The 12,930-nt window shown below is 35.3% G+C and overlaps 1 protein-coding gene across 1 annotated transcript in view; it reads right to left on the bottom strand.

The window, feature by feature from the left end:
* Window positions 1–12,930, bottom strand: part of PCLO (piccolo presynaptic cytomatrix protein) — a 417,535-nt gene that overhangs the window by 51,191 nt on the left and 353,414 nt on the right. Inside the window, exon 21 of the mRNA XM_023250308.2 lies at window positions 561–702. Coding sequence (XP_023106076.2) covers window positions 561–702 — 142 coding nt within the window. The remainder of the gene's footprint in view (window positions 1–560; window positions 703–12,930) is intronic.

Consider the following 12,930-nt stretch of genomic DNA (forward strand, 5'->3'; position numbering starts at 1 on the left):
TTGTTCTAGAAAACAGGAAAACGCTTCAAAATCTTCCATTTTAACTGTGGTAAGATTTATCATTGAAAAGTCTATATGAGGAACTCAATAGTTTACCTATTTCAAACATGATATATGAGCTTTTAAAATATGTTTAAATCTGCTTTGGTTCAAAGTCAATTAATCTAAGTTTATCTCAAATACCACTAACGTTTGTGTTTGGTCATTGTGTGATTAAAGCCTCAAGCCACTAGTAGGGCTGGACTTAATTTAGTTATTATTTTAGCAGGTTTTTTTTTGTTTTGTTTTTGTTTTTGTTTTTACTGAGTACAAATTGTACTTATTAAACAGTCCCGGAAGTGACCAGCATTCATCCTTGGAATTAACTAAATGAATCCAACCTTTCCTGAACAGTCTCTTTTCGACGTAGGCACACACAGCTGAAGTGTTTCAGGGACAGTGACTCAGAACTGGATAATTATCTACTTATTTCCCGTTAAGTGTTAAGAAAAGCTTACTCATGATGCTGTTAACTTTGTAGTGGGGGGAAAAAAAAGCAAGAAAGCATAAAACCCACTTACATCCTTGGAATAGGAAATAGATTAGTCTCCCCTGCAGTGCCGCTGCTTCCTTCACTGTCCACGCTGTACCCGCTGCCAAAGCTGCTGCCCGAGGAGCCGGTAGACACGGAGCTTTCTGCGGGGCGGTGATTGGTAGGCTTTGCTGCATGGTGTGGGAAGAGTCAACACCACAGTCAATCCATGAAACTCCCAGCGATCTCCAAATGCACAACTCTACGTTTTCTTCATTGACATGGATAACGACACAGCTCTAGCAAGAACTCCACACTTCTTCACCTGCCTTTCAATTTCTTTCCCTTAACCAATAACGTGCTGTGGTAACACTAAGTACTTGCATATTTTCATTGGAGATAAAGAAAAAAAAAGCCCCTCAATGATGTCCAGACTTAAACCATCAGATGTTTCAAATGAGTTACATAGTAACTGTACCATGACTGTTATTATCGTTTCTACTTGTGGCTTATTTGTACAGTATTGCAATAATGACAAACAAATAAGAATTTTGACTATTTCATGGAGAAAGGAGTTGAGAAAGACTTGGGTTGATAGAAATAGCAGGGTAAGGGAAAATTGCTTAATTATTTTCCAGATTAACCAATAATCTGTCTTTCTCCTGAGAAGTAAAGATGCAGAGTAGAACAGATGATTTCAAGAAGAGGTTGGAGAATTCTGTGCTTGTTTCTGTGTATCTCTAACAACTGTCTCTAGCCGGGTTGTAGATTTGAAGACCTTTGTTTTCCCTTCGGCATTTCTTCATTTATGATTGGGACTTGTTTCAAAAACTCCTTGAGTTTGATCTTGTGGATACAGGAATCCTTATTCCCACAGAAACATTCTAATTTTGTGTTGTATAATGCAGTGGGAACTTAGTACCAAGACTGTTAGTGGAGTTCTAAATTAGAGGAGATTTGGGGGGGAAATTTTGATGCAAAAAATAAATAAATAAACAGAAGAGAAGGCAAGTGGTTCCTCTTTTATGGAGAGAAGATTTTCTAGGCAAATTTTAAAAATTATTATGTATCCTGCCACATGGTCAGAATATAAGAGCATGAGCTTTGATCATACGGATGGGATTTGGAATCCTAGCTCATTCTGGAGTAAATTTAAAAGGTCTCAGCTTTTGCATTGAATAATAATGGGTCAGTAATGCATATCTCGACTCATAAGATTGTGACCATGAGGAGTGAAATGAAGCAGGACTTCGGTTACTTTCTCTCCCTCATCTTGTGATTTTATTTGCCATACCCCCAACCTCTTCCTCAGGGTTTTCCTATCAATCGCTGCTCCCTAGTGTCTGCGAGTATACCTAGTCCCTGACAATGACTTTGCCTTGATTCACATTCTGAGGTAGAAAAATACTTAGAGTCCCTTTCTTCTGTAAATACATCCCCATTCAATCAGGAGTTTCTTAAGCAGTTGGATAGATCCACACTACTGGGTGAATTGTGGATACTCATGTAATGATTCTCAGATACCTACATTTTTATTAAAGAGATGTACACAAACACAGTAACTCTCAATCTGGTGGGATTTTAGTCAAACCAATATATCCAAATGAAGTGAAAAATATAGACATTGTGAGGGAAACCTCTCGAGGACAGGAAATACACCATCAAGGTAACCGGGAACAAATCTTACAAAGGTTCTCCCCAGTCGCCACCACTTCTTCCATTTTGGGACAACAGATTCTCTAAAGCCATCAGAAGTTGTTATAATATATATTCCAGTGATAGAACTGTCTCAGAATAAGGAAATAAGGAAGAAATACTTGTCAATGATATATCAGGCGTCTATAAATTGGGAATAGCTATTTAGAAAAAGTCTTGAAAATTGTTAAATAGCCAGTCACCAATGAATTCACAGTACCCGATAGAAGTAGATTTGAGGAAACGGAATGATAGTTATAATGCTTGATATTTTCTTCAACTTATGCAGAAGAAACCCAGATGGTGTATTTAGTGTGAACTTAGAACTTTTTGAAAGGGTAACAAAAAATATAAAGGATATAGGACTATGATATAAAATTATGAACTTTTGTAAAGTAAATTAAACTGTATAGTCAACCACATGATGAGTCAGATCAGTCAACTGGTTGTAAACAAAGGAAAGCTGCCATACTTTTTGACTAGCATTATATAATCCAGTCGAGGCTATTATTAATATTTTTTTAGTGTGATATTGAATGGAACACTTTAATTTCAACAACTGGAAAATCTCTATATACTATTTCCAAAACAACCCTTAATTAATATGCAGTAATTTTTAAATCCATTTATTTTTACTAGATTAAAACAATTTTCAACCAAGAGCAATCTCACAATGTACCAAAATAGCTATTATAGCAAGACTGTCTTATTTACATTTCAAAATATTCAATCTTTTCTTTGTGAGCTTTGATTTTACCTGATGCAATTTCTAGTTCTACTCCTCTTCTGGGAAATTTGAGATGTGTACAGAATGTGAAACAACAAAATAAGAAGAGAGGAACAAGGCTAGAAATAAATTTAAGGAAAGAGTTTTTCATCTTGTCTAGGTGAATAGAAATCTCATTTGGAAAGCCTGTGCAAGTGCTATAGATTTACATCCAAACAAATAATATTTTATAAGAAATATAAAAAGAAAGAAAACCAAATGTAGAGAACATATACATATATTAGAATAAGTCTAAGTCTACCGAACATATTTGCAAAACACAATTATGCATAAGTTTGAGTCTAAAAACATTTCGGGCAGTTAGACATTAGGTGAATAATTTAATGAAATCGAGATGTTTGGCATTACCTTAAAAACACACCTGGTGCTTTTATTCTTAACCTGGTAGGTAAGTGTAGGGTACAGAGAGTCTGACATTTGGTAGTTTCTAAAAATGAACTCAATGAAAAATGTAGAAGAGATCTCTGCTTTATACTGGGCTCTATCTACAGAGCATAAAATGCAGTCAACCATACAGAAATGCAGACGTTTTGATCAACGGGTACTAAGAATCCAAGTATTTTAATAGTTCCTTATCAGATGCTTGAAACAGTGAGTATATTTACTAATTTCTTTCTCTCAAAACAGTCTCCAAATAAAAATATATCAATTCTGTTACACTGAGCTAAACCTGCATTACCTGAAACATTTTGATGAATAAAGTGCTTTTACGATTTAATATCAGAGGCTAGAGCTTCTGTGATTTCAAGAAATCTCACGATTTTAGTCGCATTCTTTAGTTGGCCTCTCAAAGTCCTTTATCATCTGCTTCTTTCCAAATGTACCTCCCATCGTTCTCCTTTGTATGCTTTTCCTGGAAGCCCACTTAGACCACACACTCTGGCTCCCTTTGGTTTGGCTTTTTTTTTTTTTTTTTTTTTCCTCCTGAGCAGTTGCTGGGCCCTTTCTCTTTGTTTGCTATGCTTTTCTCTGCCCGTCACTTTCTCATACCTAAATTATACTTGTCAGGAAAGGCCCAGCTCAGATTGCACCTGCTCCATGTATTTTCCTCATCTTCCCAACCAGAAGCGAACTCTTCTATATCCGTACTCACGAAGCACAAGATCACAGGTCTGTTATTGGCAATTACCACTTTCTATCTTTGGCTGTATTTGTTACTTTCAGGATGTTGGAGGCCGAGCCTGTGTTTTCTCCGTGGTAGCCTTCTTAAAAGCTTATGGCTGGAACTATGCTGAGGCAATATTTAACGAAATAATAATGAAAAAAAATTAATAATTCTTCCCCTTAACTACATAACAAAACCATCTGAATGATTTAGTAGATATTTTACTTTTGATCCAGCTGTGTGCTCTATGCAAACCATAAATCTCTTATGAACCACACCGCTTGATGTGGGAGGATTTTTTCCTTCATGTTTTGTCAAGGAAACTTTGGGCAATGCAATTTTTTTTGTAGCTTTAAAAACAGAGATGCAAATTAATCTATCGTGCTGTATATAGAAAAACACAATCACTCAACTAGATGTTTGTTTTCCCAATTCTTCCAAAAGTGGCTTCATTGAAAGAAATATTTAATGATAAGATTCTAAACACGGGAGCACGAAGTTTGGTGAATTTCAAAGAAAGAGTTCATAACAGAACACAGCTATTTTATCAATGTATTTAGATTGGGAACCACCAGAGGGTGTTATCACAGACATTAGTACTTGTGCTGGTTCTACTAAATCTCGATGTACAGACAGCTGGAGAATTCTGGTTTCTGTTTAAATATAAATATATTTTAAACCAATACCATTTTTAAATAATATTTTAGAATATTAAAACAAATATGACTTTCCATAGTTTTATGATTTCAAAATGAACAATTTGAAAACATTCTACCTTTGCTTTCTTCTTCTCTTTTAATCAGCGTGTCAGAGAGCATGGACCTATTATGCTTGACTATATTATGTGCCTGTGTCTTACACATGAGAAATGTTTGTTTTACAGAGGAACTGAGATTTATTTAATAATAAAATGGATATCTGGAGCCTACATTTTTGTGCCTACTGTCTTTTTAAACTCCAAATTTCACTGTCAAGTACCAACAAGGAGAAAGAATGTACCACATAAACAGATGATGGAATAAGCCCACTCCTGTGAGAAGGTTCCTGTACCCTAGAGGAATAAATCCTAGAGTTTTAAATCATTTCTGCTATTCAGTTATTGAGGGGGCATTTCAACTAAACATATTTTATCTTCTGTGAGGCAGTTCAATCTGTTTTAAATTATTTTTTGACCTCTTCATTTTCTTCAGATGCTAGATGGTTAGACATCATTTTGTTTTATTACTCCACTGTGGCTAACCTTAATTAAACCTGGTAGTGTTTTTTTGACTGCACATCTGTCTTCAATTAGTTTGCTCTGTTGGACCCCCCCTTCAACTATACCTAAAAATGCAGAACTATCACTGTACCTACCACACGATGGCAGCACTGTGCTCACAGTCCGTGGATCAGAATTGTAGCCTTGACTTTATATAATTGTGGACCCAAGGAAATTAAAAAGCTGGTAAGGACTCTAGAGATAGTCCCCTCCAGAACCATCATTGCGCCTTTAGAAAACCTAAGCCCTGAAAAGATTGATTTGTTCCACGTCACACACTAATTAATGAGAGAAAGTGAGTAAAAACTAAAAAGGGCTAATCCACTTTTCTATCATATTCAATTGTCTCAGGCTGAGGTTGTGAGCTCCCTGCCTACCTCAGGGTCAGTGCTTGGGATGCAGTAGATGGCCTTGCTGCCTGTGATGTTCTGTCACTGGTTTTATGTCCTTGGTCCAACTCACAGTTATATCCAAATATTTTAGGAATCATTTCTAATGGTAGTCTAGAATTTCCCAAATTACTTGGTTGACACAGTATTAATATTATCTTCATAGATACAGTCTATAGGATGTGTGGAGTTAAGAGAACACAGTCAATAGTTATTTTGTTTTTTCCAGCAGTTTAATGACGGAACTGACGTATTTAGAGTGCATACAGTGCACTTTTGCTAGCTTTACCTTGGCGGGACATTACTTTGGTGACCTTTTCTACTTTCTCCCCACTGCCTATCTTTTGCTCTATTTCTCTATCTATTATTATTGCTGTTGTTTTTCTGATTATTTTTACTGAGATTTTGCACTTTTATCTCATTCATTGCTTTGCTTTGAATGTGAACCTGAAAAGGTCAGGTTTTAAGTTCCATTGTTACCAGCATTATTTGCTAGGTTTTCCCTTGAATTAGGTCCAGTCACATTTTTTATGTTCCCTCTGACAGATTAGGAGTATTAAGATGACATGTGGCATCGTACAAGGAGTTTAGAAATTTAACATTTTTAATGTTACCTCCGTATATTCATTATATGATTTGGAAAAATTCTAAAGAACCCAGCCCCCACCCCAAATGGGATAGGTAGTTTCAATGCAGCTATTTGTAGGAGCTTCCACATATTTCCAAGTTACAAGTTCTTACAAACGGAAGTGCTGAAAATGGATAACTCAGACTTCTATGGGTCATTTCTTTAAAATGACAGATTACTGATATATAACAAACCATGAAAAATGGAATGTTTTCCTTAAAAAAATCACAGTCTGTCCCTTAAGATAGTCCATGTTCACTTAGTATCTTCTTTCAGAGAGGAAGGAGATGCAATGCCTCTTATCTATTAAGTCCCAGGAAAGATAGTAAAGCTTAGTCATGTTTGCCCTCTTCCTTCTCCACCCATATTGGCCTTATGACTGGATTTCCAAGACATTTCAATATAATCAATTCAGTCTGTTTTTAGCTAATGCTATCAGTAATTTGCAGGTGTTTTCCATACTTACTAATCATTCATTCTCTAGCATTAATAGGATTAATGATTACTTCTGGAAACAGAAGTATAGTATGTAACTTCAATATAACAGGTGTTTGGAAATGAGAGTAAAGCTCAGCTAATAACATCATAGGATTTTTTACTTACATAAATACATGTGATGGCTTAGTATGCTATAGCTTTTGTATTTTTGCTAGAATGTTGCCTTTTGAGTGCGTCTTCCTTTTATAAGGTTTTTGGTTCAGAACTATTTTTAGAAGAAATAAAATATTTAACTGTTTAATATTTAAATTAAATGCATTAAATTCACATCAACTTTTTAATATTTAAAATAAGTACAATTCAAGTGAGGACCAAAATATCCTAGTAAATAATGGAAAAATGTTCAATCAAGATATCATAAATGAAAATTTTAAAAATTACTTGACCTGTAATGAATTTAGGCTATAATTCTAGCTGTGTCCATAGAGATGGAATCGACAAAGAAATTATTAAGTACCAAGCTTTGGTTTTGTGCTAACATATGCTAACATAATTGTTATGTTTTTTATCTTTAAAAAATCATATTTGGAAAGGAGAATTATATTTGGGAAAGATTCAAGATCTGAATTAAGTTCTCAAGAGCAACTCTTAATTTTTCAATATCCATTTAATTCTGCTTTGAAACGCCAATATTCTCTTTCAGTTGGCTTGCAAAACATGCAGGATTGTTTGAGTGGAAAGTAATTGAAAAATAATTAGTTTTGAAAATGTTCTTATATAATCCTCAAATTGATAACTTAGATCATGAATACTTAGATAACAAGAATATCATCTTTATATGGAATCCAAATAGTTTGATTTATATAAAACTTTTGCCTAAAGCAGTCTGATTTATATGACTAACGTTACAACAAACACTATTGTTTTGTATATCATTCAAATGTAGTCAATAAGCCATAGAATAAAGAGGAGTTTGGAGAATTATTTGATCAATGCATATCTAGTCCTATGGGAACTAACCTCTCTAGTTAATTTCATTACCTTCTCTCTACCTTCTCCAAATAGATCATTTTCAAATACTTTCTTTCCTCCCTACAGTTAGCTATATATCCCAGCAGACTGTAAAGATTATTAGTGAGAACGAGAGCCAGGACAAATAAAAATGTAATTAATTATAGTTCCAGATGTTTCTAAACACAAGGATGTTTGGTTGAATATAAACTTAAGTCAATGACTATGCAATTTTTTCTTTTTCAATCTCATTTGAGCCAAACTCATGCTTTTTTCATTCTTCATAATTCTTCCCAGGTATCTAATTGGTTATTCAATAAATATTACCAGGAATGGGGGATTTCCTGGGAGAGTTATTTTCATCTGTTTTGTTCACTGTAGTATCACTAACACTTTGAAGAGGTTCTGGAACATAACATTCATTTATAAAAGTATATATGAGTGTGCATAAATGATGTAATATATATATAATTCAATTAATATTTTCTACAAATGATAAATATTTTCAGAATTCTTTTTTAAATTTAATTATAAAAACACATTAAATCCTTGAAAATTAAGAATCAAGAAATAGGTTAAGAGATAAAGAACTTAATTTTTTTCTCAAATTTGAATCAAATTTGAATCAAAATTGATCATCTTCAGTTTTTGACACCAACAAAATTAATTTGAACTATATAAGACCAGTAATATAGATGATACAAAAGAAGATAAAAGGAAACAATTTATAAACAATTGTTGTTCCAATAAACTTTTTGTCTAAGGATGCAAAGAAAATTTAATCTACCTGTGTAATACTCCCTCCAACTCTACCTTAGGTTAGCAACAGCTTGATTAGAGGCAACTTACCAGCAAATTTTGAAAGTAGGAAGTAACAAATATGGATATACATTCATAATTTAACCGAAATCAAGCTCAATAAAATAGTGTAAATATAAAATGAAAAATTGTCCTATGTCAATCTTAATTATAAATTAACATAAGTGACAAAGGAAAGAAGGGATTCTGAAGTATAAGAGATATAAAGCATAGAAAATTCAGAGACAAATATGATAATTCTCTTTTAGAAGAAAACTCCAGTCACCCACTATCTTTGGCTCCTGGAAAAATTATGATTCTGCATAGGGATAGATCAGTGGCTCTTAAACGTTTTGATCCCAAGAGTGCTTTTACATTCTTAAAAAATATTTAAGTTCTCAAAGAACTTCATTTTATGTGAATTATATCTATCACCATTTATCATATTCAAAATAAAGAAAACTTTAAAAAAAACAGTAGACAGGCACATATTCTATTAGCCTTCAAAACCATGATGTCGTCATACCTCATGTAAATGCAGGAAAACCCCACAGTTACATGAGAAAGAATGAGAGGGGAAAAGACAAATAACATTTAATATTCTTGTATTTGACCTTGTAACCCCCTGAAAGTGCCCCTAGGACACACATGGGGAAATCACTGGTCTAGATCTGCCATAAGAAACATGAAGTACAGACCATGACAACGAGAAGAACCCAATTAGCATCAGCTATTTTTGACAGTCATCTTAAACGACTATGCACATGGCAATTATTCTACGGTAACTTTCATTTTTTATGTTATGCTTCTACTGAAAAATACCAAGCCTTTAGGAAAGTGAGCCTTTCCTAAGAAGATTTATTCTTTTTATCCTCTCTAGCTTTGGAACTTGTTCAATCCAGAACTTCACAACTGTACAGAGTAGGAATGAATTAAAAACTATAGCTATCAAAAAATGATGCTTGTCTGTTACATTTTTGCCTAAAAAGAAACCTTTATGGTATGCAGAAACCTACAATAAATAATGATATTTTGCAGGCATAAAATTATGCACATTCTTCCAAAAAACGTTTTCTCTACATGAAGACTTTAATTTTCTGGTACGTCGATAGTTGGATGAAGCCAAAAGAATGATTCAATAGCTATTTACTTTATGAAATGTCCTCAGTAGTGAGAATGCTCTACAACAAACTAAAAGTATGTAATAGATATAGAGAAAAAAAAGTTTCAAATATATATATATATATTTATATATTTACCCACTTTTTATACCTCTTTGTATAGATTCCAAATTCATTTTATATAAAGAGTTGGATAAAATTATAATGTGACCTATAGAACTTCAAATAATGTGGTTTGAGTTTGAAATACGTTCATGAGGAAAAGTGGATTTTGTTCCTGTGCTCTTTCAAGAATAAATATAGCAGAGGGGCTCAGTCTGTTCAGCATCCAACTTTGGCTCAGATCATAATCTCATGATTTGCGAGCTCAAGCCAGCATCAGGCTCTCTGCTGTCAGCACAGAGCTGGCTTTGGATCCTCTGTTCCCCTCTCTATTGGCCTCTACTCTGTCTTCTCTCTCTCTCTGAAATAAACATTAAAAAAAAAAGAATAAATATGGCAGAAATTACAACCCAATGTTTTTCTTATGTTTTTTTAAAAAGGGTCCCGTGCTCCTGACTTTACTAAGTATTTTCTTCTTAAACATTTATGTTTTTGTTTGATTTGTAATATCAATATTTTGATGAGATACTGTTCAAGTTACTAATTAATTTTTTTTTTTAAATTTTTTTTTTCAACGTTTATTTATTTTTGGGACAGAGAGAGACAGAGCATGAACGGGGGAGGGTCAGAGAGAGAGGGAGACACAGAATCGGAAACAGGCTCCAGGCTCTGAGCCATCAGCCCAGAGCCTGAAGCGGGGCTCGAACTCCCGGACCGCGAGATCGTGACCTGGCTGAAGTCGGACGCTTAACCGACTGCGCCACCCAGGCGCCCCTAATTTAATTAATTTTTATCCTTCAGTATCTTTACAGAAATCTTTGCCTTTCAGTATCTTAAAATACACCGAGGTATAAAGCTATGGTTATCTACATTAATCCTATTCACATATCTAAACGACTCAACACCCCAATCAAAATTCTGCATTTCTGATACAGTATGTTTTCATTTAAAATCAGTAAGTATTTCTTTTGGCTCCTCAAGGATTAATTGTATATTTACATATTCAACACAGCAATGAAATAAAAAGAAAAGAGGGTATTTCCAGAGTCTGGCTCAGTACACATTCCTTTCATCCTATCCCATTCACTAATTCCACCCCCCACTTCCCGATTATCTTGCACAATGGAGAATGGGTGAAAGATCATGGTTTTAGATAATGTAATACATGCGGATGAAAAGTGGAAAAAAACAAGTAATTCATGGATAGGTATCGGGATTTAGGCAAGACTGTCACGTAGCCAGATGGTGCTTTGGCATTCCTCTGCCTCTCCTTAGGTGGCATTTCCCGTGGTTCCATGATCCCTCCTACCCAGGTGATAACACCCCCAGCCCCATGCTCATATTGTACCCTCTGTCCAAGGTCCCGCACTGTGTCCCCATCAGCCTTCTCATGCTTCATGCTTCTCATTTCTTTCCTCCATCAGCATTTACTTGCCTGTCTCATTTCCTCAGGGTCCTGCTCCCTGGTGGTAATTTGATAAATTAACTTTTTGAAAATAATTTCTTCAAGCCTAAGTAGTTTGCATTTAAAAAATTAAGTTTAACTTTGTTAAAGATGTGTCATAAGTAGCATTTAAGGGACTGTGGCATGTTACAATTAGATCATGTATTATTAGTCACATCCAATTATATAGGCCCAGAGCTATATCATTTGACTAAGGTGCAGCAGTACTGAAATTAAGTTTGATACCTAGATGGGCCATTTGGTCTTGGAATTCATGGCAGATGAAATGGACATATAAATCCCAGTGTGAACCAGACATGTGGATGGCTCAGTGCAGACCCATAGCAATTACTGGAAAAGAACAAAAGTACCCAGTGATGGTAGATCAGCGGATTCACCTTTGTGAATAAATATCCATAACCAAGAGACCGTGTCTCATGGTCAGGGCTATACGTTTACTCTCTGTGACTTTGCATGTATAGCAGAGAGATTTCTGGCAATAAACGTCAAATAACTACTGAAAGAGTTGAAAATGCATCATCAATCATTCTATGAAAATCTGGCATCTCTTAAATAAAACAAAACTTTAGAAGAGCATTTTGATCTTTACAGACAACAAGGAAAACCCTCACCCCCAGAGAAATAAGCACAGAACTTTGAAAGCTGAAATTATACAATTTGATCCCCTCAGATTTTGTTGGATGTTTGCTGTGTTCACATCATTACAGTTTCAATTTCGTTTCCATTGTAAACTACCCAAAGTTGTATTTCAGCTTTTTTACATGAACACATTGAAATGAGGAATGCAAATCTGTTTTTATTAATCTCTTACATACGTGAATGAAGACTTCACTTCCCAATGAACTCACTTTGATTTCTCTTCTGATTTCTCCTTGACTTCCTTTTGGACCCTGTCCTTCCCAGAAACAGAGAATGCTAAATTCTTTCTGACCAAAAGGAACCATCAACCTCCAGTCAGAAGAGAATGGGACACTGATTAGCTACCACCTTCTGTAACCAACAATCCCTTCTACTCCCAGTGCCCACCCAGCTTCCCAGCCCAGCCACCCCCTGCCGCTTGCCCAAGAGAGCACCTCCCACAGAGTGATGGCTTAGTAAGAGTTCACCACGGCAACGTGCAGATATGAAACTCTTCTTTGACAGCTGCTGAAAGTGAGCCTGACTGAAAGCGGAGTTTCCAGCAGTGAGGTCTGTGGAAGTAGGTTTCAGGCTATTCTCCTATAACTCGGCCACACTTATGAATGCTTCATCTTAATTCCCTTGCACAATTTACTCCATGGTTCATCTGCTCCCCTAACCTCTCCAACCCATTCCAGTGGCCCTTAACTCATTGCCCGGGGTGGAGGGACATTTCTCCTCAGCCTGTAGTACTGGTTCTAAAGTTACAACTCACCTAAAATCTTAGTAGCAAGCAAAAATAGCTCAGAAATTTCAAAATGCACTTAAAATGTGATATATTTGGGGTCAACTAAGTTCATGTTTAAGGTTTAAGGAATGCTTCCATTTGTTTTAGTTTGAGCATGGTTTAGAGAAAACCGTTTTCTAAAACTCTGCTCTTTGGTTGCTCCCACCTTCTGAAATGGCACAGCTTGTGTTCAGCCAAACCAACTGGCTTGGAAAAA

Source organism: Felis catus, chromosome A2 (assembly GCF_018350175.1).
Source record: "Felis catus isolate Fca126 chromosome A2, F.catus_Fca126_mat1.0, whole genome shotgun sequence".
Classification (NCBI taxonomy): Eukaryota; Metazoa; Chordata; class Mammalia; order Carnivora; family Felidae; genus Felis; species Felis catus.